The sequence below is a fragment of the Cyrtonyx montezumae genome, unplaced genomic scaffold (genome assembly GCF_038088225.1).
Source record: "Cyrtonyx montezumae isolate F1298 unplaced genomic scaffold, pur_monq_1.0 scaffold_20, whole genome shotgun sequence".
NCBI classification, from domain to species: Eukaryota; Metazoa; Chordata; class Aves; order Galliformes; family Odontophoridae; genus Cyrtonyx; species Cyrtonyx montezumae.
Genome location: NW_027071937.1, coordinates 2,197,962 through 2,220,233, shown reverse-complemented (window position 1 = coordinate 2,220,233; position 22,272 = coordinate 2,197,962). Strand labels below are relative to the sequence as shown.

Here is a 22,272-nt window from a genome sequence, read left to right as displayed (position 1 = left end):
CCATGCATCATCCTTTTTTGTTTTTCTCTTTCAAAGGGGGCAGAAGTGTTTGTGAGGAGGACATTTCCAGTGCTGGGGATGACCAAGAGCGAAGGGACAGGCAGGTTGAGAGGGGATGGCTCCACCTCACCATGTGGGAGCCAAGCCCTTCCTCCCCACTGCAGACATAGGTTGGTGTGGCTGGGGGGCTTCTGCCTAGAAGCATAGAGTCCCTGGAGCTGGAAGGGAGCCTCACAGGCCAACTGCAATGCACAGGGACACCCACAGCTTGATCTGGTGCTCAGAGCTCCATCCTCTGACCTTGGGGACTGCAGGGATGGGGCACCACCAGCTCTCTGGGCATCCTGTGCCAGCACTTGTCGTAGGAGCTGTATTGAAACCAACCTGCTTGCTGGTTTCTTTTTAAATCTCCTGTGTTGTTTGTTTGTTTGTTACACCTGTGCTTTGCTCCAGCTGAAGTCCTTCCCTGGGGCCAGCACGAATCTGATTGTCTCTATCCCAACTCCAGACTAGGAAACAAAGCTTATTTCCTCTCACCCCGCTGCTGTCTGCTGAAAAGCATGGGGAGTGGCTTTGCCACAGCAGTTCTGTTTGAGTGCAGGGGTGGGGGGTAAGGAGGGGCAGGGATGGATCCCCAGCAGCAGCACTGGGGCTGCCTGCAGAAGGATCCCTCCCTCATTAATGCACCGCTCCTGCTCACCCTATGGAAGACCCGAAGATGACAGCACAGTTACACACATACACATATGGCATAGGATTTTGTTGTTGGTTTGTTGTTTTTTTTTTTTTGCACAAGAGGACTATTTTTGAAGCGCCCTCAAATCCTGGAAATCTCAAATCTAGCAATCTCCCCTCCTCCCATGAGCACCTTTTCTGCTCAGCCCCGAGCTGCTCCCGCATCCCAAAGGTGGGATGGGATGGATGCGGGCAGAGGGGACATGGGGCATCCCCATACCTGCTCCCATGCCCTGACCCAGTGCACATCTTCCCATGGTGCTCTCTCTGTCGGGACAGGACAGGGGGAGCAGAGGAGGGGAGGTTTAGTGCTGCTGCCATGTAATCCCGCCGTGAATCAAAGCAACTTTTTACAAAACAAGATTCTCTCGCTGTTGCAAAAGAGCTTTGGGGAAATCTGGTTTTTGTGGTTAAGGATCTTAGTCTGATGCACAAGGAAAATTATGTGTAGCTTTTATTTGGCCCAAAGGATTCTTACAACATTATCCGTATTTCCTTTAATTTGTGGGATTTCTAGTAAATGGGCTTAAAAATAGGTCCGGGCAAAATGCCAGGGTACATATGAACAGCAAAATGAGAGCTCTGCACGCTGAGCCGCTCGCTTTCACTTCTCCCTCAATGCCAGCTGCATTAACTGGGAAAAGGGAGTGAACACTCACCTTTTGGGGTTAAATGTAATTACCTCGCTGGAATTCTTTGGAGGTAGATGCTGCGGAAAAGACACATTTGCTGAGTAATGGGACACACGTGGTGCTTGTGTTGAGCTGGCAGTACGGCAGCGGGAGGGAACGCTGGGCTGCAGAAGGGCTGGGAGCCCTCCAGCAATGGGATCCTGGTGCAGGGCAGGGGTGGAGCAGAGCACGGCAGCGCTGGACACGTGCAGTGTGGTGTGTGTGGTTGTGGGAGCTGCAGAGATCTGAATGGGACGGCCCCGTAGGCAGCGGTGCGGGCATCGCCTCCGGCAGTGCACACAGAGCTGGGTGTGCTGGGGAGGTGGTGACCAAACCCATCCTTCGGGCTCACCTCTTCGTGGATAACGTTCCCCAAAGAGCTGCTTTGGTTTTGCAGAGCCCACAGTTGAGCACACGGCCGCGGTGTTGGTGCAGGTTTGGGTGTGGGATGCTGGAGGGGACCCCTCTCCTGGAACGGGGTCATCCCGGCTGCGCCTGCTTGGAAAACCTTTTCGATATTCTTTAAAAAAAAAAATGGTTTGGGGTTGATTTCTATTCCTTTTTCTTTTCTTTTTTAATGTTTTAATGGAGAGGCAGCAAATTTAATATCTTCTGTCTTGGCTGTGTTGTGATTTACATTTGATTTTAGGCATAATTAGAAATGCAAGTAGAGCGCTTTGTGTTTTACCTCTGCTTCAACTATTTATGGCATGATATGCAAATGGAGCGAGCTATGAATATTAAAGATCAGAGCACGTTACAAAGTACCACTGCCTTAAAGGAGTTGGGTACGGGGGGCGGGTGCACCGAGCGCGTTCCCTCCTCCGTAGCTCAGTCCACATCTCGTGCTGCAGTGCCATCACTGACCTTTCAAGGTGCTCTGCAGTGCTGGGGGGGAAACCTTCAACGTGTCTCAGCCGAAACGGAGTGGCTTCCTCTGGCTGCGACCCCAAGGGAAGGGATCTTGCTGTTCTCACCGCTTAGACCTATTTACATGGAATTATTTTGGCTCTGTTGACACATCTGGAGTCACGTGGAGAGCGGTGTCGCGTGCTGGGCAGCGTGGGGCTGCGTGGCCTCAGATGGGGGTGCACTGGGATGCATTGGGGTGCAGGGGGTGGGCTATGGGATGAAGCACGTTGCATGGGGGGGAGCCTGGAGTGCCCCGGGGAGCAGCGCGCTTCTCGCCTCGCAGGGATTTAAATTACAAATTTTGACAGAGAAGATTGTCAGCAGTATTCAAAACAGTGCAGGATTTCTTTTGAAACGCCGTCGAGCTGCGCCGCAGCAGTTGGGAAGTTTGGCACGTGAGAATTTGGCCCAGGAGCTGCCGCCAGGGCTTTGTGTCCTTTAAAACTCTGTTCATCTGGGTGCTGTGTCCCCGGGCTGCAGAGGGGCTGGGGGTCCTCCTGTAATGGCTGCAGATAGCTTTGAGTATTAAAGAGAAGAAGGGTTTGTTGGTGCTTGTGGCTGCGCATAGAAAAACCAACCACCAAAACCAAGTGGGGTTTTGGAATCAACTTGTGATGGGCCAGATTATTTATCCGTAATCATTAATTGTACATCCTGCTGATGGGTTTGTTGATATTAGGCTCAGTTCCATCTGCAGCATCACATGAACGTGAGGCAGCAGTGTGCCCAGGGGGCCAAGAAGCCAACAGCATCGTGCCTGGTGTCAGAAGCAGTGCAGGCAGCAGGATGGGATCATCACTGTGCACCTGAGTGCTGCGTTCAGTGCTGGGCCTCCACTGCCAGAAACGCATCGGGGCCCTGGAGATGGGCAGGGGCTGTGATGGGGAGGGTCAGTGGGGGGGAAGAGGGGCCCAGGGGACACCTCATCGCTCCCTACAGCTCCTGGAAGGAGGTCGTGGCCTCTGCTCATCCAGTGATAGGATGAAAACTGTGTGTGTGGTTGCTGGGTTGGGTGTCAGGGAGCAGTGCTCCTCAGGGTGGGGGTGGTGTCCCCATCCCTGGGGGTGGTCAGACCCGTGGAGGTGCAGCACTGTGGGACACAGTGGGGTGGGTTAGGGTTGGGTTTGGAGATCTGAGATGGGTTTTCAGACTTGATGGACCCTGTGATCCTACAGGAGCTCTGTGCTGGTGCTGCTGTGCAGAGCTCCGTGTGTCTGTGTGGGGGCTGTGGGTGCCCACGGTGCTGTGGGGCTGAGGCCGTCCTTCAGGCACCTCCAGCCCTGCGGCGTGCACCATCCCTATCTGCGAGCTTCTGTTTCCATTAAGGATCAAGCTCAGATGCAATTGTAGCTTCGTTTTAGAGAGCACTCAAAGTTTAATGCAGAAATGTTTTCCTTCGCCAGAACTTTTTGGCAGCGTCGTTTCCCTGGTGCTGATCTGGAGCTGCAGGGACGTGCAGCCCTCGAAGGGTTAATGCTGTCATCCCGACTGCTTTTTGTTAAAGCAGGGAGAAAAATCCGCAGGCAAATGTCATTCATCGGAGGCAGAGCTGGAAGCAAAGTTTCCCTCTGCAGCTCGGTACCAGTAGCCTATGCAGTAATTGAAAAGTAAAGCAGCGGAATGACCGGCTCCCGTCCAAACAGAGCACAGCTCTTTTATTTTTATTTATTTTTTTACAACCTCCATTGCATCAGAACTCGGCAGTATTCCTGATGTCCTCATGTGTGTTAATGCTGACTCACAAACTCGCACAAGAAAAAAAAGAAAAAAAAAAAAGAAAGCCCCACCGGGCAGCAGCTGCACCATCCTCGGTAATGAGCTCTCGCACGGAGCGGCGCTGCAGTGCTGTAAGCTCTTCTAATTGACCTTTTAAGATATTTACCTTATTTTAAGGCTCTCCGTTCCGGCGTGGTGAGGCTGAGCTGTGCATGTTCGGTGCTGCCTGCGAGGAGGATGCATTTTGGCACGGCCCTGGGCACGGCACTCAAATTTCTGCTGCGCTGCGGGGCGGGCTGTGCCGGGATGGATGCAGGGAGCATGTGCTGCAGCGGTGCTGGAGGAGCACCGGGTGCTTTGTGCCTCTCCTCGGGCTCACGCAGCTGTTTTGTGAGGTTGTCAGGCTGTAACAGAGCCCCAAATTCAGCGGAGCAGTTTTGTTTCCCATCCCTGCTTCGCCTTCACCCCGTTTCCCCGTAGCGAGCTGCAAAAAAAAAAAAAAAAAGAAAAAAAATCCGTATTGCCTTTTCTATTTTTGCATGTCCTTGGTTGAGAGCCCTGTAAATCAGTGATGGGGGGGGGGGGAAGCACAAAAAAAAAAAAAAAAAAAAGCCAAATGAATCGACATTAGCAGCACAGCGAGGTGGGGCGGCCCGGGGTCACCGCGCTGTGTCTCACCTTGCAGCAGCAGCAGCGTGCCACCCTGCTCAGCTCTGCTCCCCGTGCTGCCTTCCTGCCCGCTCTGCTCGCCCTGCTCCTCGCCAAGCCTCGTGGTTTTGCATCACTCAGGGTCCGGGGCTGAGTGCTGCTCACCTTGCGGGGCTGCTCCCCACTGCCCTTGGGGTGCAGGGTGACCCGGTCCCTTCCCCTGCTGCCGTTACAAGGGCACAGCCCTGGCATCCCGGTGCCGTGGCACCTCCCAGCTCCAGCCCTGCAGCCTGAAACCCGAGGGTGGGATTTTATGAAATTATTATTATGATTTTGTTTGTTTTCCCCTCCCTCTCCACATCTGCAGAAGAAAGAGGCGGTTCGTGTCCCTTCCAGGCCCCCAGGGGCAGAGCTGTGCTGCTGTCCTGTGCCGTGAGCACTCAGTGTGTTTTGTCCCCAAATGTTGGAGGGTTTCTGCAGCCTTTGTCGTGGGACGTGGACCTCTGTAGGGCTCTTATGCTTTTTTTTGGTGGTGGCGGTGAAGTCTCCAGATCTTATTGTAGGTTGGCTAAGGAAAAGCTGATTTAAATGAATTATCTAATTATTTCTGATTACTCCCATGGGAGCTCTGATGCCAGCATCATATTCCAGATCGATGCCTTTCTCCTTGCCGACCTCTCAGGCCTTAAGAGAAGAGAAATCTTCAGGACCAAGCGAACCTGCACAGACCCCAAGAGCTCCCAGCAGTGTGTGGCAGAGGAAATGTGCCTGAGCTCCTTGTGACAAAGGCTGTGCAGGGATGCTCTGTTTCTCCTGGCCCGTATCAGAGCTCAGATAAGAGGCTTCCATTGGAAAACAAAGCCATGTCTTGCTTCAGCTGTCACATACCTTACATAATTCTTCAATGCTTAAGGGGCTTCGCTGGGCTTTGCCCAAGGTTTTGTGCTGGCTAGGAGCTGCTGGGTGGTTGTTTGGTGGGAGCAGTGCTCCCCATCAGTTTGGTGCTGTTTTGTCCCGAAAAAGGGAAAGAAAATATTTTAAAAAGAGGAGTTGGGTTTTTTTTTGTTTTTTTGGTTTTTTTAAGTTAGACATTATCACTCGTGTTGCATCCACCGCAGAGTCGTGGTACTGACTTGTGGCAGTTGTAGGGATGGGAGGTCCGATGGGAGCAGGTTCTGCTCAGCTTTAGGACCACCTTGGCCCTATTTGTTTGGCTGCCAATAGTCCTGCCATAAAGTGAGGAAACAGAACCCCAGCCCTGGGCTCCTCTTGGAGTCATTTAGGCTTTCAGAAGCTCGTTGGGATTTGCCTGCGTTCCTGTGTAGCATTTCCAGGCCAAACACTCATGGTATCATTTGTTTTACACCATTACTTTATCTGCCGTTCCCCATGAGAGCGTTTCAGAACCCTTTTCCTCCCGGAGGAGCAGAGGTTGGGGTGAATCCTGCCCCAGGAGTGCTGTGTTCCCACCTATGGGTGAGAACCAACACAGCCAAACTCAGCCCCATCCCACATGGAGGGCAGGGCAGGGGTTGGATGCTTTGGGTCCTCCAACAACCAAGTGCAGCTTCTCGTTTCAAGCAGTGATGTTTCGTGGGAAGCTTGAAAGGAAACCTGTCATCAATGGGCACTTTCTTGTTGCCTCGCTGCCTTGGCCGTGCCCTGATCCAGCTCAGTTTTGGTGATTTTTTGAGATGATTTTTTCTCCTGGCTTGTTTGTAGAGCAAATTCTAAGCCATATGAGCAACTCCTCTCGATGCTGTCCATCCTGACCCCACCACGTGGCACACAGGAGCCCCTCGTGGTGCTGGGGACAGGCTGGTACCCATGACTCCGTGCACAGCGAGGACAGGAGGATGCACAGCAGCAACTCAGTGCCCTTCCACAGAGTGGAACTTAACACCCCATGCAGACACTGGGGCAGAACTTAATGCACCAAATAGGCACCCGGGCAGGAGAAGTGGAGTCATGCGTGCAAGAGTGAGGAGGGGTTGAGTGGGAGCTCCACAGCCCGTGTCCGTTCTCCTCACCCCATCCTTGTCTGTGTGCTACGGCCTCTAGTGTCCTGAATTTTCCCTGCCTGCCACCATCTGAGCAGGGCCATCAAAACAAATCGTAGAGCAATAATCAAAATAAAAACGCTCTGGGCAGAGAGATAAGTAAGCAAAGTAAGGCCCCACCCTCCTTCCCAGAAAATAGCACCAAACATGTTCAATAAACACGAAGGTAATTTAAAATCTGAATCCAGGAGACAATGTGACTAGGATTTCATTACTTAAGCAAATGGATTTGCTTTTAGTGGATTCAGCCACAGACTGAAAGAAGCTTTCCCCAAGGGGTAAACATTTTTCCTGCATTTGAAAGGCTTTCTTGTATGTTACGAGAGGGGGGGCAGGAGGGAGGTGGATCATGCTTGTGGCTGCCCACAGAGCACCTTTATTTCACACTGCCCTGGGTGCTCCAGTGTGCGGCACTGGGGGGGGTGTGGGGTGCTTGGGTGCAGGGCTGCTGTGTGGGATAATGGGCTCAGGGTGCTGCTGTGTGGGGTACTGGGCTGCAGGATGCTGGGGGTCAGCGTGGGGATGCTGGGGTGCGGGATATAGGGGATGCAAGATGCTGGGGCTCAGCATGGGGACGATGGCTGCAGGATGCTGGGGCTCAGTGTAGAGATGCTGGGGTGCAGCTGTGGGGATACCAGGATGTGGGATGCTGGAGCTCAGTGTGGGGATGCTGGGGTGCAGGATATGGGGTTGCAGGATGCTGGGGCTCAGTGTGGGGCTCAATGTGGGGATGCTGGCTGTGGGATGCTGAGCTAGCCGCCCCTTCCCCAGCCTGAGGAGTCACCAGCAGCAGTGCCAGCGCTGCAGACTGTTTGGAATAGTTTAAATGCTTTGACACTCTGGATGTACTAGATGGCAGGGGAGGCAGTTTACAGCGTAATTCATATGCAAAACTGCACTATAAATTTAAAACCTGTCTCAGTTGCCGTGGCACCACTAAGCATTTCATCAGCATACAGTACAGTATTTCTGCCATCTTTGTTTGCATTGCAGTGACTCATCAAAAGTCTGTCTTGTACCAACACTGAGAGCATTCCTCTGGCACTGATATTTCTCTGTTTTTAAAGCTTCGGTTTGAAACTGGCATTTACTTCAGGTCCCTAATCAAAGGGCTCTATTCATCGCAGAGAGCAGCCTGAATGTTAATCTGCATCCGGCCTATTCATTTAGATGCTATGCACTGCCGTGGAGATTTGACTTGGTAAGAGCTGGAGCTCCAGCAGATAGAAGCGGAGGGCTCCGCGCTGCTTTCCTCCCCCGAGCACTCGGGGTCCCCGCACACAGCGTGGGGCGAGAGGGGGGCAGGGACCCCGGACACGGCTGGAAGGTACGTGCCCGTGGGTGGGGGGGGGGGGTAACAACTTCCTCGCTGGGAAGGATCGTATTGAACCGTGCAGATGGAATGAAATTGGCTCCGAGCGTTCCCTTTTCTTCCTGTTACCCCGTGGCCTTGCGGATAGGACTTTTGTTGGGTTTTTTTTTCCCTCCCCCCCCCCCCCCCCCCGCCCAGCTCTGGGAACAGAGCAGCTCTTTGTGGGTTATTTTCTTTTCTGAGCAGATTTTTTTTTTTTCCGTCTTTCTCAGATTAACTTCTGTTTGGTTGGTTTTGGTTTTTTACGTTTGTTTTTTTTTTTTTTTTTTTAAGTGATGCTCTCCGGAGCTTTCCGTCCTCGTTAACCACAGTCTTTACTCAGCAGCATTGGGATTTTCGCTCGTTTTCCACCTGCTGGACTACTGCATGGAGTCTGGGGGGGGAGGGGGGCCGCGGGGGGGTCCTGGGCTATGGCTGTGCACTGCTGAATGCGCAGTGCTCTGCTTTGCTGGAGTTGTGCACAGGAGGCACTGACGCTGACCGCACCGACTCCACGCACCCATCGTATTCATTGAGGATGTGAGCGGCCCCACAGCCCCGAGGTACTGCAGGTGGGGGCTGCCCTGGGCCGGGACCCCCAGCCCGGGCTGTGCTGTGGGGGCTGCACCCCGGCGGCACCCACCGTGCCGCAGCGTGTGAGATGAGCGGTGTTTTGTTCGGGGCTCATTCTGTGGAGAAAGGGTTTAAGTGCTGAGATGCTTCCTCTTGCTGGTGCGGGCGTGGAGGTTGCTTTGTGAAGTGCCTTGACGTGGGAGTGCCGCCGGAATCCTGTCTTTATCTCGGGCAGAACGGCACTTCGCTTCGTGAACGTCTTTTCTGTAGTTTCGGTGCAGGCGGCGGCGGTGGTGCTCCTTACATAACGCTGCCCCAGGTCTGCCTGCTCCCCGTGCGCTGCGCTGTGCTCTCCTCTCCCATTACGGGTCGCGTTTTCCTGCGTTAAGTAAAGCCCCGGGGGGAAATAAATCAGCGGGGTTTATTTAAACAGCCCTCAACTTGAAGGAAATGTTTGAGTTTCGGAACATCCTTCGCCATCCTCCAGGAGCGTTGTTTGGGAGCGTCCATAAGTGATTTTATAAGGCATTGCTTTTCTGCGTCGGCTCCAACCGCGGCTCGGAGCCCTCGGCGTTACCGCGTGCCCTCGAGCTGCCTGAAAACACTGTTCCTCCCTCCCTGCCTTCTCCCTTTTTCAGATGCGCCCCACTTTGGATACCCCTGCATTGAATGCCTGAGGAGCTCCGGCGGATCCTGAGCCATGTCGCAGATGTTGCACATAGAGATTCCCAACTTCGGGAACACCGTGCTGGGCTGCCTGAACGAGCAGCGCCTGCTGGGGCTGTACTGCGATGTGTCCATCGTGGTGAAGGGCCAGGCCTTCAAGGCACACCGTGCCGTGCTGGCTGCCAGCAGCCTCTACTTCCGAGACTTGTTCAGTGGGAACAGCAAAAACGCCTTCGAGCTGCCGGGGACGGTGCCCCCAGCTTGCTTCCAGCAGATCCTCTCCTTTTGCTACACCGGCAAGCTCACCATGGCGGCGAGCGAGCAGCTGGTGGTGATGTACACGGCGGGCTTCCTGCAGATCCAGCACATCGTGGAGAAGGGGACAGATTTGATGTTCAAGGTGAGCTCACCCCACTGTGACTCTCAGACCGCCATGATCGAAGACCCCACCTCGGAGCCGCAGAGCCCCTGCAACCAGCTGCAGTCGGCCTCGGTGCCCTACGTCATGTCCCCCTCCATGCCCATCCCGCTCCTCACCCGTGTCAAGCACGAGAGCCTGGAGCTGCCGCCAGCCGCCGTGCCCGGCCTGCCCGCCAAGCGGCCCCTGGAGCCGGCTGCACGCGATGGCCCTGCAGGAGCAGGTCCTGCCGCCGGCCCGCTGAAGCTGTCGCGTGTCTCCTACTACGGGGTGCCCAACCTGGCCTCCCTCCTGCCCACCGTGCAGCAGGTGCAGTACTCGCAGGGGGAGCGCACCAGCCCCAGCGCCAGCAGCATTCCCACCACCGACAGCCCCACGTCCTACCACAACGAGGAGGATGAGGAGGACGACGAGGCGTACGACACCATGGTGGAGGAGCAGTACGGGCAGATGTACATCAAGTCCTCAGGAGGTTACTCTGGTAAGGAGCGCGCTGTGTCCTTTGGTTTTCTGCTCTCCCCGCGGTTTTTCTCGGTCCTCCTGCAGTGGGCTGGGGCTGGTAGGTGGGCGGGTGGCTCGGGGGCTTTGCTGGTTTGCAGGGGGCCCGGTGCCATGGGTCACCCTCTGGGCTCCGTGGGGTGTGAGGCACCTTCCCCTCGTCCCGACCTTTTGAATCCAGCGGTGCAGTATGGTTATGTCCCTTCCTCCAAACGTCATCACGTAAATCACCCCCATAGATGTTGGATGGGAACAGCCGGAGGAGGACCGCTGTCCCCTGCCCGCACTGACAGCCGCTCCTTTGGCTGTAGTCAAGCACTTGGAGTCCCACTGATACAATTTTATTGCTGTATGGAAGCCACCACGGCCGTGACTCCTAGCAGGGGTGATGCTGTTCCACCGTCAGAAGTATCTGCTGAGTGCAGGACCCTCTAAACGTCTCCACTGTGTCCCCACGGCGGTGCCAGGGGACAGGGGCAGGCTCTGTGCAGGCCCGAGGCTGTGCCAGCAGCCTGCCCTCTGATGCTGGCCTCAAGCTGAGCCGAATTCAGGCTGCTCTCCTCCATGCAGGGTTTGTTTTTATTTTGTTTTGTGTTTCCTGACTGTAGAGCACGCAGCGAGTAATATGGGCTTGTCCTCAGCGCTCAGCACTCCGAGCTTTATTCCTCAGAGAAACGGGATTATAGCCTTGTGTGCCATGTTTGCCTTTCAGCATCATGGGGCCAGTGCATAGAGAGCAGCAGAACAAAACCCGTCCTGCAGGGAGCCTGGGGCAGGGCAAACCCCGCTGTGCCGAGCAGCTCCGAGGCCTGGGAGCATCCCTGGGCAGCCCTGAGCCTTTGGTGGGGTGTCCTGGCTGGGGGAGGCCGTGCTGCTTTCTGTGGGGGCACTTAGGGTGGAGGTGGGGGCTGTGCCCTCTGCGCTGGGCTGTGCTGCCCTCGATTTCAGCCACGCGTTTCGAGGGAGTTTCCTGCTTTAATGAAGGCGGTTCTAGGATTGGGCTCCCCGGAAAACGGGGCACACAAAAAAAAAAAGAGATTAAAAAAGATAAAACCTAAGCTATTCCATTATGGTCGGGACTTGTACAGCTAACTGTGTTTTAATTACTCGGGATAAACCATACCCTCAAAAGGTGCAGAATAATAAAACCGTAAGATGGGAGAGAGCGAGCCGGCTAATCCCGCTGCTGGCATGGAGCTCCCGCCTCACAAAGGCTGGGGGGGATGGGGCAGCCACTTAAAACTGATTGCCAGCGTTTCCAGGAGCCCTGTTTGGAAAAACAAAAACAAAGCGAAGGGCCCCGCGTTGCAGGAGCTCAGGAACGTGTGCTCGTTCGCCCCACGTCCAGCCCCGACCCATGTGCAGAAGCCATCCCCGCATCTGGGCTCCGAAATGTGCATCACGACCTTGGCAGAGGGCTTTGCTGGGAGGAGAGGAGCGGGACGCAGCCCCACTCTGCTGGGAACCAGAGGAAAAACCCCGGGATGTGGGGCAGGAGCTGCAGAGGGGCACGAGGACGGGAGCGCTCCCGGACCGCCGCACTGGAGCGCTCTGCTCCATCCTCTGCTCCGGATGCGGAGCTGCTGAGGCTTCAATGAGGTTCCTAACATCTGATCGGAGAAACGCGCGACTTGAGGAGACGTTAAACAAAAGCAAAAGTATTTTTATCCCTAATTACAGCGCCGTGGGCCTGCTCTGAAGTGGGCTGCGGCAGGACGTGCAGATGCTCTGTGCGCTGCCTCCCGGCTCGCTGCTCGCAGCTGCAGTGTGCTGATGCCGATGGGAAGCAGCGGGGTTGTGCGAGGTGAGGTCCGACCCCTCCACCCATCACTGCTTCTTTGGGGTGGGGGGAGATCTGGATGCAGCAAAGTGCCGGGATGGCACGAGGCTGAGCTTGGAAGTTATGAAATCCCGCACTGATGGGAGCGCCCGCCATTAAAAATTCATCTAAAATAGCCATTACGGGAGAGTTGTGGTAATTAGCTGAGAGAATAGTTTTCTCTCCTGGCCTCTGATTCCTGACAGTGAGGAAGGAGGGCACGGAGCAGCCTGGGATCTGCAGTGAGCAGTGTGGGTGGTGGGGCTGGGCAGCAGGATGCTGCCTGCAAGGGGCTGGGGCATCTCTTAGGCATCTCTGTCCTAAGCCAGAGCCTTCCCCCTGGTCTCCCATGGGGGCTGTGGATGCGCGCACCCCGGGTCAGGCACCACTGCCCTTTTTAGGCATTGAACTCACCACGCTTTCCCCCCCGTAAAGCACAGATGTTTAATTTTAGGCTGGCAGATGTTTCACTCCTGGCTGAGGTCTGCAGCGAGGCAAGATAGGGGTATTTATAAAGCAGTAATATTTTTCCTATACTAATTCCAGATTACCTCCCTGTATAAATAGGTCACAAATCAAATCTCTGCGTTCCAGCACGTTGTTATACATGTCCCGTTCGTGCAGTGTAAACCGGCGTGGGGAGGGCTGTGCCTGCAGGCTGTGCTGCTCCGAGGGCTGGGGGTGTGAGGTGGGGTGGGCCCGGGGACGTGAAGCTGATGGGGCAAAGCTGTTTGGAGAGGAACTTCTCAGGAGAGAACGGGAAAATGATCCGCGTGCTGGCACAGAGCAGATGGAGGTGGTTTTGTAGCCGTGGGCTCGTGGCTTGTGGCTTCCCGTTGCAGCTCTGCACCCGGGCGCTTCCCACTGCAGTGCTCACTGCTGCATCCTCACAAGTTGCAGACATGAAATGAAATCCGTGCCTGGCGTGCAGCTCTCTCTGCTTCCTCTGCAGTGCTTCTGCTCCCCTGGCCGGGGTGGGCTCGGTCCGGGCAGAGCTGCCCCAAACAATACCCAGCATTGTTCACGTTGGAAGGAGCTGCTGCCCTCTGAAGATCCACATTAATTAGCAGCGAATACTGTCCTGTTCTTCCGAGCACAGCGGCCAAACAGAGTTGCTTTCTTTGAGAACATGGGAGCAAAGTGTCCCTTGTGCCCTGTGTCTTTACATAACCGTTCTGCGCGGTGCCGGCCGTCTGCGGGGAGCAGTCCCCCAGCTCCCAGGGTTTGTGGGTGGCACTGAGTTTGTTGTCGTGCCGGATCGAGACCCATCCCAAAAAGGAGCTGTGTCCGTGTGTAGGGAGGAGTTGGTAGACAGCAGGACAGGTGTGAAAGTCCTTTGGGAAGAGTTAATGCAGCACGAGCTCTGCTCTCCCACGTCCTGTTATTGCCTCCTTAGGACCAGGTTTGCCCCAGATTTGTTTTAATATGGGAAATCAGTGTGTGAGCAGTGGTAGAAGGGGCTCTGTCCCACCTGCTGCAGGGGCTGGCTGCTGCACTGCTTGCCCTAAGATGTGTGCAGGCACTGCTGCACGGGGACACAGCAGTGTGCAGAGCACTGCCAAGGGGCAGCTGGGCTCAGCCAAGCCCCTCAGGCACAGGTAGCACAGCGTGCACCAGCCCCGTGCTGGATCCCAGAGCTGTGTGGGAGCACTGAAAGCTGTGGGTGAATGTTGGCTTTGGGTGTGTTTGCTCTGTGCTCATCCAGCTGAGCGCTGCCTGCTGGTTTTGGGGTGCAGCAGTCCCTTCTGTTCCTGCCTGCACGCTGTGACGTGGTTGTTCTGTTGCTCTTGGTCCCGAATCATGCAGCAAAGTGCAGTGCTGTGCAGGAAGGAGCGTGGTGCAGCGGGTCGGCCCCGTGCTCTGTGGGGCTGCCAGGTGCACCATTGCCCCCCAAAGGGGTCCGCAGATGTGGCTGTTTTATGTGGAGAGGGGGAATGAGACTTCAGCAGGAGAAGCATCAGAAGCTGTTAGGTACTGAAAGAGGCAGCACTGAGTTTGGCTGATCTGTTGCCTGTTTTGGAGCCCACTGCTGGGCCACCATCCCACCCCGTGGCTGCCAGGGGAACGTCTCTGCACACACCACCCCTCTGTGGGCTGGGGGCAGCTGTGCACAGCTGTGTGCCCCCACAGAATGGTGACCCAGAGGCATGGGGAGCATCGCTGGGTGCAGGAGCCCCTCTGCATGCCATCCATTGCCATCCTGGAGTCCTCGTGGCACCGTGCACCGCCCTCATCTTCTTTCCTCTTTTCATTTTCAAGTCGCTCAAGAAAAGCCAGAGCAGATCCCGCTGGAGAACCGCTCCTGCGTCCTCATCCGCCGCGATCTGGTCGCCCTCCCAGCCAGTCTCATCAGCCAGATCGGGTACCGCTGCCACCCCAAGCTCTATTCCGAGGGGGACCCCGGCGAGAAGCTCGAGCTGGTCGCAGGTAACGAGGGGCAGCACCTCGTGGCTGCTGGGACCCGTGCTGCTGTCCTGTACCCTTCCTCCCATGCTGCTGGAGGAGCCGTGCGTGCCCTTGCTTTGTCTTTCTGGATTATTCATCGCCAATCATTTAGAAAAAAAAAAGAAAAAAAAAGTTCAGAGTTTCCTTTAATTTGCTGATAGAAAAATGTGTCATTAACAGGATTTATTCAATTGAATTAATTTAGCATTTTAATTGAATTCTGCAGCTTGTGTTCTTCTTGATTGGTGTGGGCTGCATGGCAATTGTGTTTTGATTTAGATGCACAGATCTTTTTTTTATTATTATTATTTTTTTTTTTTAACAATAATAATTCATCAGACTAAAAGATTTACAAAGCAACACAAGTGCAGTTGGTGCTGGTGGGCAAGCTTCGAAAAACCCACCAGAAACCTGGGGGTGCTTCAAGCTGCCAAGCACCACAGACAGGAGGAAGAGAAGGAATGGGTTTTGCTTGGACATTTCCCCTGTCCTTATGGTGGGTAGCACAGTGTGGTGGGGAGCACACGGTAAGTGGGGACCTGGCTGCTCCCTGTGCTGTGCTACAGCCCCTCTGGGTGCAGGAGGCCGAGCCCAAACCTGATCCCAGCCCCACGAGCCATGGCTGCTGTGCTCCCCTCGTGCTGCAGTGCCCCATGATGCAGTGTGAGCTGCTGTCCCCCCACGAGGTCACTGCATTTGGGTGAGGTGACCCATGCACTGTGTCCCTGCTGAGCACACTCCTTGCTCTGTGCCCGACTGTCTGTGGGTCGGAGCAGGATTGTGGCAGTGCGTTGCAGAGGGGCTGCTGGTGGCAGGCAGGTCTGTGCTGGCTCAGGGCTGTGCAGGGGCGGGCAGGAGCCGTAGTTACATGGGATCTGGAATATCCATTCTGTGCCCATTTACATTTCGGGTGAGACTCCTTCAAAGCACGAAGCAGTGCGGGTTATTTTCACGGTGCGAGCTGCACAATGGCTCGGGGCAGCTCAGCTTCATTTACATTTTTCCATCTGGAAAAGTGGAGATGAATGCCTGTACCCAGCAGCGGCTGCCTGGGCTGTTTTCCCTTCTCCATAGCAGAGCTGCCCGTGGCAGTGCTCACTGTTCCCTCTGCTGCTTCATCCCATTGCTGCCCCGTGTCCTTTGGCACGCGCCTGTGGGAACCCCCCCGAGCGTTTCCCTTTGTCTCAGCTTTTCCTGCTGCCCTGGATTCTGCAAACTTCAGCAGCTCTGTGTGCACGGCCTGAAGCCGTCCCTGTGATGGTGGCAGTAAATCCGATGGGAGCTGCTCTGACATCCAGAGCAGCACTCACCCATTTCCAACTGCTTTTGTCCGTGAAATCTGGGCTCTGGGTGCTGTCCTGCAAACCCAGGAAGGATTCTGTGTTTCCAGTGGGTGTTTCTGAGACCTGAGGGTGTAGGGTGTTCTGGGCTCAGACTGATCCCGTTATACAGCGTTAATTAAAAGCAAATTGCAGGCCCTGTGCACCTTTCCCCTCGTGCAGGTGCAGCATTGGGAGGAGGGAGCATGCAGTGCTCAGGCAGAGCTGCTCCTCTGCTGGAGAACCCGGTGCCCATCGGTGCCAGAGTCGCTGCCGTGCTTTGGAAGCAGCAGCAGCAGCAGGAGGTTATGGGCTGTGGCTTTGGGAAGCAGTTCGATCCATAGCACAACAAGTGCTTCTCTCTGTGCTCTCATTTTAGTTATGTTCCACACTCTTTCACTCAAAAGCAAAAGCCAATCGTGCTGGGCTTTTCTTCCTTCAGGGAGAGCGAACAATCCGGTTGTATATACAGAGCCACGTGTTCTGGGTGTCTCTGGGGGGGTGAAGGGATCAAATCCTGTTGTCTGACTCCTGCAGACCTTCCTGCACAGACCGCCCTGCGCAGCCCCTCCTCACCCCGCGTTCTCCCTCTCTTCCAGGCTCAGGTGTTTACATCACACGGGGGCAGCTGATGAATTGCCACTTATGCGCCGGTGTCAAACACAAGGTCCTCCTGAGACGTCTCCTGGCCACGTTCTTCGATCGGTACGTCGTGCTCCTGCTCCCCGTGGGACCCCGTGTGCTCTCAGTTGCTCTAAGTGTGCCAGCACGTTACAACTGTGCTGCACTTCTCTACCATTTCCCAACGCTGCCTGAACCTGAACATTGGGTTTTCCAATTCTTTGCCCTAAAACGTCCCATCTCAGTGCCCCTGCAGGCTCTGTGCCTCCGGGTGGGCTCTGGGTGCTCGGTGTGAAGGTGCTGCTTTGCCTTTCCTGCAGGAACACCCTTGCCAACAGCTGTGGAACCGGAATCCGCTCCTCCACGAGCGACCCCAGCAGGAAACCCCTGGACAGCAGAGTCCTGAACGCCGTGAAACGTAAGGAGAGGGGTTTTGCTGCTGCTGGGGGGAGCTGCGTGCCAAGAGCAAAGCCAAAACCTGAGCAGGGGAGACCATCTCTGTTGCGCCGTAGGGGGGAAACGTATGGTGAAATTAGGTGACAGGGAAACTGATTTTATGATGTCAGGTTGTTGGGTCGTTTCTTTTTTTTTTGGTCTGAATTTTATTTTTCCTTTGGCAGCGTCATCGCTGCTTGACTGTTGTGCTGTTTTAAAACATCCATTTCGCAGTTAATTATGGGGTGCTCTACGGAGGAAATGAAAACGATGGCTGTTGGCAGCACTCAGCTGGATGCTGCTGGACCAGGTCTCGGTGCTCCATGCCCTGGGCTGTCTGAGGCCGAGGCCCGGGGGGGGGTTTGGCTGCTGACCCCTTGGCAGGGAGCAGCCTTTGGCACCGCACTGCCCGTCCCACCTGCGCTCGGTGTATGGTGAGAGCAAGGGTTCTGCCACCCTGCTGGAGTCCACGTGGCAGATCTTGCTGTAAACGTCGCGCTCTGCAGAGGGGAACGGAGCGGTGAACGTTCAGTGCACAGAGACAGAAGTGCTGCAGGGGCTGCTGCCCGGGTGTGGTGCTCCCACAGCTCCGTCCGGGCAGGCAGTGCCCCAGCTGAGCTTTGCTGCTGTGTGTCAGGGCACCGGATGATTTTTTAGGTGTTTCACAGGGAAATACCCAGTGCACGAGCTCTAGTTGCTCAGTATTTCTTATAGGTTTTGCTCCGTACCATCAGAGCCGTTGGTGGATCCATTGTTGGCTTCCTCCTCAGCTGGCAGCTGGGCCTGGTGGTTGGGAGCCCGCTTCCCCAGGGCTCAGTCCCTCTCCAGTCCTCCCCCGTGCCCCTCTCTGCCCATCCCTCAGGATGAGGAGTGATGTTCTCAGCATCTCGGGGAGCTCTGACACCCACACGAGAGCTGGGCTGCACTGGGCCTGGCACTGCTGCCCGCCCCCAGCGCTGTGTATCCCTGTCTTTGCAGTGTATTGTCAGAATTTTGCCCCGAGCTTTAAGGAAAGCGAGATGAATGTCATAGCAGCTGATATGTGCACCAACGCCCGCCGGGTCCGCAAGCGCTGGCTCCCGAAGATCAAATCCATGCTGCCCGAGGGGATGGAGATGTACCGCACCGTGATGGGCTCCACCACAAACAGCGTCCCCCTGGATCCCGAATTCCAGCCCAGCTCCGCTCAGGTCTTTGAGCAGCAAATCTATGCAGAGAGGAGGAGCGATTCAGGAACTATAGTAGCGTTGAGAACTAACACAGTGAGCGTCGACCTGAGCAATGGATCCAGCCAGTCCTTCGAACACGGCGAGGACGCCGAGGGCGCCGGCGTCATACAGGAGGCAGCTGCCACGGATGCCATGGCATCGGATACCCAAAGCACTCCCCAACCTTTTGAACAGGGCTCGGGGCCCTCCAGCCGGCCCGAAACTCCGGTGAGACGACAGGATGGTACTTACGGAGGGACTTTATAGAGAGAGCAAACGTTTTGTGACCTATAAGGGATCTGTAATACTAAAGCTGCTTGCATGCGTTACTAATACAAAACAAAAATGTGATCAAGCCACTTACCTACTGAACTGCTACTGTTGCCTGAAAAAAATGTGATTTTTATTCTGCTTGTATTTAAAATTTATGAAGGAAATAATCGCATTCGTTATACTGTAAACGATAGGTCTGTGGCGACCTACTTAAAGAAAGAGAAACATATTGGGCTCCTTCTTTTGATATTCCTGAGGTTAGTCTATGCGATTGGAGCTTTTCTTCTTCTTTCTTTGTTTTGTTTTCTTCCTTTTCTTTCCTTTCCTTTTATTCTTTTTCCTTTTTTTTCCTTTTTTTTTTTTTAAGAAGGGGAGGAGAAAAGCCAGACCCCCCTCCCCCCTCCCCCCAAACCATCACCACCCATCCATCCCCCGGCTCAGAGGTAAAGCCATTGCTCACCCTGTCCTCAGCAGCGAGGTGTGGAGCTGTGTGTCACGGAGCGTTGGGGTACGGCTGCAGCAGGGGGGACTGCATGGCATGGGGGGGACTGCTCAGCACTGCTGGCAGTGGGATGCAGGACGTGCTGTGCAGTGCAGGGTGTGCAGTGCAGGCTGCAGGACGTGGCTGTCCCTTTCGGTGCTGCTGGGAGCTGTGTCGGTTCCTCTCCCCCCCCTTCCAGCTCTGAGCTGTGTTGGTTTCCTTGCTTGCCGCCTGCTCCTGTGTCTGAAGTGGATTTGGGTGCGCTGAGGTTGTTTTCTTTTTTGAGGTTTTTCGTTTTGTTTTGTTTTTAATTATTAAAAAACAAAGAGCTTTGTAACCCTCTGTGGTCTTTGGCTCACCCTGAGCCCAGCCCAGGCTGCTGTCCCCAGGGTGATGGAGCCGTGGTGGGTCCCGCTCAGCTGGGCGTGGGATGGCCGAGGCTGGTTCTGCTTTCCTGTTCAGTTCGTGCTGTGTTGGAAGGGCCTGCATTAAGGTACTGCAGCAGGTCGGGGTGTGTGGATGAGTGCTGTTGCTGTGGGCTCCCGGGGCTGTTCCTTCCCTTCCCGCTTCGGTTGCTGAATGCAGGCAGTGCTTTGCTCAGGGTTTCCTTCCGTCTCTGTGTTGAAATTCGGGGAGAGGTGAGGGGCTGACCCGGCCTTTTGGCCACGTGTTTTGTTCTCTTCGATACTTGAAGCTGTTCTTGGGCACCGTGATACGAAGCTGTCCCGTGCTTGGCACGCTCCTCTTTGCCCCGAGACCAAGAAATGCCAGGTTCCTCCCTCCCCCCCCCCAGAAGGGCAGCACTGGGGGCAGCCCCATCCCCAGCAGCACTGGGTGTGACGTGGGGGGCACAGCACCGCCGCCGCCCCGGCCCCGTTTGCACTTTACCCACCGACACCCACTGCTCCCGAGGTGTGGGGCTGCCCCAGCCCAGCCTGGCTCCATCCCTCGGCCATCCCCTCCCACCCTCCCCGTGGAGCTGGGGATCCCACAGCCCTCCGAGGTGCCCCCATGATTCGGAGGGGGGTGCAGGGGTCCCTCTCCTGTCCCCTTGGCACGCAGGGCTGTGTGGGTTCCCCGCTGGATCGAGGGGCCCCGAGTGGAGCACTCACACACAGTGCCCCGGGACAGCAGCAGCAGTACTTGAATGGCTTAGGGCAGAGGATCTGAAGAGAGTCAAGTTGCACAGTGAAAAGATATATTTTTATACCTAGCACAACTTCCTGTATATTTTTCGGGGCTCTTTCTTTCCTTTTCTTTTATTCTTTTTCTTCTTCTCTCTCTCTTTCTCTTTTTTTTTTCTTTCATTTGGGTTCGTTTTATTACTTACTATGACTAGGAAGGCAAACTTCTAAAATGTGAAGGGCGTTGGGTTTCTCCTTATCTGGTAGATGAGGGCAAGCATTTTGCACTAATGTTTCCTGTGTGTGGAGGATTAATGCTATGTTCGAAGATGTTCTGTGGATAATGATTGTATTCTTCCGACAAACACAACCGAGTTCCCCCTCTGAAATACTGAATGTAACGTGAGAACAGAGCAGTCCATCGATTGTATGCGGCTTTCCTGAGTGCCTTAGAATTTTTTGATCTTTTTTATTTCCTTTTTTCTTTTTCTTTTTTTTTTTCTTCCTTTTTTTTTTTTTTTTTTCCCAAGGAAAACAGATGGAGAGAATCAGACCATAACCAACTCCTTCCTCCTCTTTGTTTACGACACTATTTTAAATTATAGAATTTGGGGCTGCTTTATAATGTGAATAGGAAACTGCATTCATCTAGGTCTGATAGTGTAAAATCAGAGCATCAGTATTTATGGTATGTCTGCACCTTTATTCCTATGCTTGACTATTAGCAATATTACATGTATATTATATATCTAAAGTTATACCAAGCACCTTTAAAGAAATCAGAGCGCGTGCTCCGGGCAGTCCCCATATCCTCACATCCCTGCATCCCTGTATCCCCATATCCTCACATCCCTGCATCCCTATATCCCCATATCCTCACATCCCTGCATCCCTGTATCCCCATATCCTCACATCCCTGCATCCCTATATCCCCATATCCTCACATCCCTGCATCCCTGTATCCCCATATCCTCACATCCCTGCATCCCTATATCCCCATATCCTCACATCCCTACATCCCTACATCCTTATATCCCCATATATCCCCATATCCCTCTATCCCCACATCTCCACAGCCCCATATCCACACATCCCCATATCCCCACCCCCCTATCCCCATTTTCCAGCTCCCAGCAGTGGAGGGCTGTAGGGCTCCCTGCTCCCGGCCGTGTCCCAGCAGCAGTGGGGTGCTGGTGGCCACGCAGAGCCGACGGAGCGGGGACTGACGCCTTTCCAGGTTGTTTTCCTGCTAAGGTTTTGTTGGGATTGCTTCTTTTGACGGAAACAACTTGCCACGGGCAGAGAAGGGTGTACGGCCCACGCGACCAACCGCAAACCAAGAGCCCAGCCCCGCCAGCCTCCGCCAGCTGGGAATCCTACGGGCAGCACGGGGAGCTCGCGGCGGTCTCGGGCTCCCAACTGCTGTTTCAGTGTTCCTGCTGTATAGATGGGATGCACAGCCCGGGGCTGAGTGGGACCTGGGGCTGTCGGAGCCCCGCGCACCGAGCGGGCGCTGCCATGAGTTTCTTCCACTGTAGAAGCGTTTTGCACACGACGGTTGGTTTTTATGCCGAAGTTCAAAGAAAAATAAAAGTATATATATATAAAAGAAAGAAAAAAAAAAAAAAGCAAAAAAAAAAAAGCCAAAACTCGCAATACTATTTTTAGCAGACGGAATAAACGGATAAATAAATGACATTCAGTTCAAAGGAACGAAGAGCCCGACCCAACGCCGCCGCACGGAGCGGGAGGGCGGGTTTGAGGCGGATGGGTTCGAGGTGGGCAGCACTGTGTTGGCAGAGCGGGACCCCGCGGGGGCAGCGAAGCATCGCCGGCGCTGTGCAGTACTGTGACTCAACGACTGTTATCCCTTTCCGTGCTGTGGGAGGGCCCCACGGTCCCACTGAGCTGTGTCTCTCGGCCACGGACGATGCTCGCTTCGGTTTTTTTGTTTGGTTGGTTTTCTTTTGTTTTCTTTTTCTTTTTCTTTTTTTTTTTTTACTTTTATCGCGCATTATTCACCAGTATTTATGTGCTCTTACTCTGTGTAGTTGAAGACTGTTATTTTGTAGCCACGGCTGATGCCATATAGCAGTAACTAAAACGAAAATTAAAGGTTAAGGACACCCCCTCCCCACCCCCCACCCCCCAAGTTGAAACTGTGCTCACAGCTGTTTTCAGACGACGGAAACGAACAAGCGAGCGGTGTGACCATTAATTGTAAATCGCTTTGTAAAGTTCACATTTACAGAATAATAAAGGAGATGACGATGACAAAGCCCTCCCCGGCTCTGCACGC

General features: G+C 54.5%; 1 protein-coding gene and 1 pseudogene across 4 annotated transcripts in view; both read left to right on the top strand.

Annotated features, from left to right (window-relative positions):
• NACC2 (NACC family member 2) overlaps window positions 1-20,587 on the top strand; it is a 35,148-nt gene extending 14,561 nt beyond the window's left edge. Inside the window, exons 1-7 of one of the 4 annotated variants that reach the window (XM_065737315.1) lie at window positions 7,386-8,069; window positions 9,305-10,231; window positions 14,327-14,494; window positions 16,431-16,536; window positions 16,773-16,870; window positions 17,866-18,323; window positions 20,504-20,587. In XM_065737315.1, coding sequence (XP_065593387.1) covers window positions 9,367-10,231; window positions 14,327-14,494; window positions 16,431-16,536; window positions 16,773-16,870; window positions 17,866-18,323; window positions 20,504-20,578 — 1,770 coding nt within the window. In that variant the 5' untranslated portion in view covers window positions 7,386-8,069; window positions 9,305-9,366 and the 3' untranslated portion in view covers window positions 20,579-20,587. Of the gene's footprint in view, window positions 1-7,385; window positions 8,070-9,044; window positions 10,232-14,326; window positions 14,495-16,430; window positions 16,537-16,772; window positions 16,871-17,865; window positions 18,683-20,503 lie in introns of those variants that run through there. The other 3 variants (XM_065737313.1, XM_065737314.1, XM_065737316.1) reach the window with 3 other exon arrangements.
• Window positions 20,588-20,707: 120 nt separating this feature from the next.
• Window positions 20,708-21,826, top strand: LOC136049147 (uncharacterized; annotated as a pseudogene).
• The last annotated feature ends 446 nt before the right edge of the window (window positions 21,827-22,272 follow it).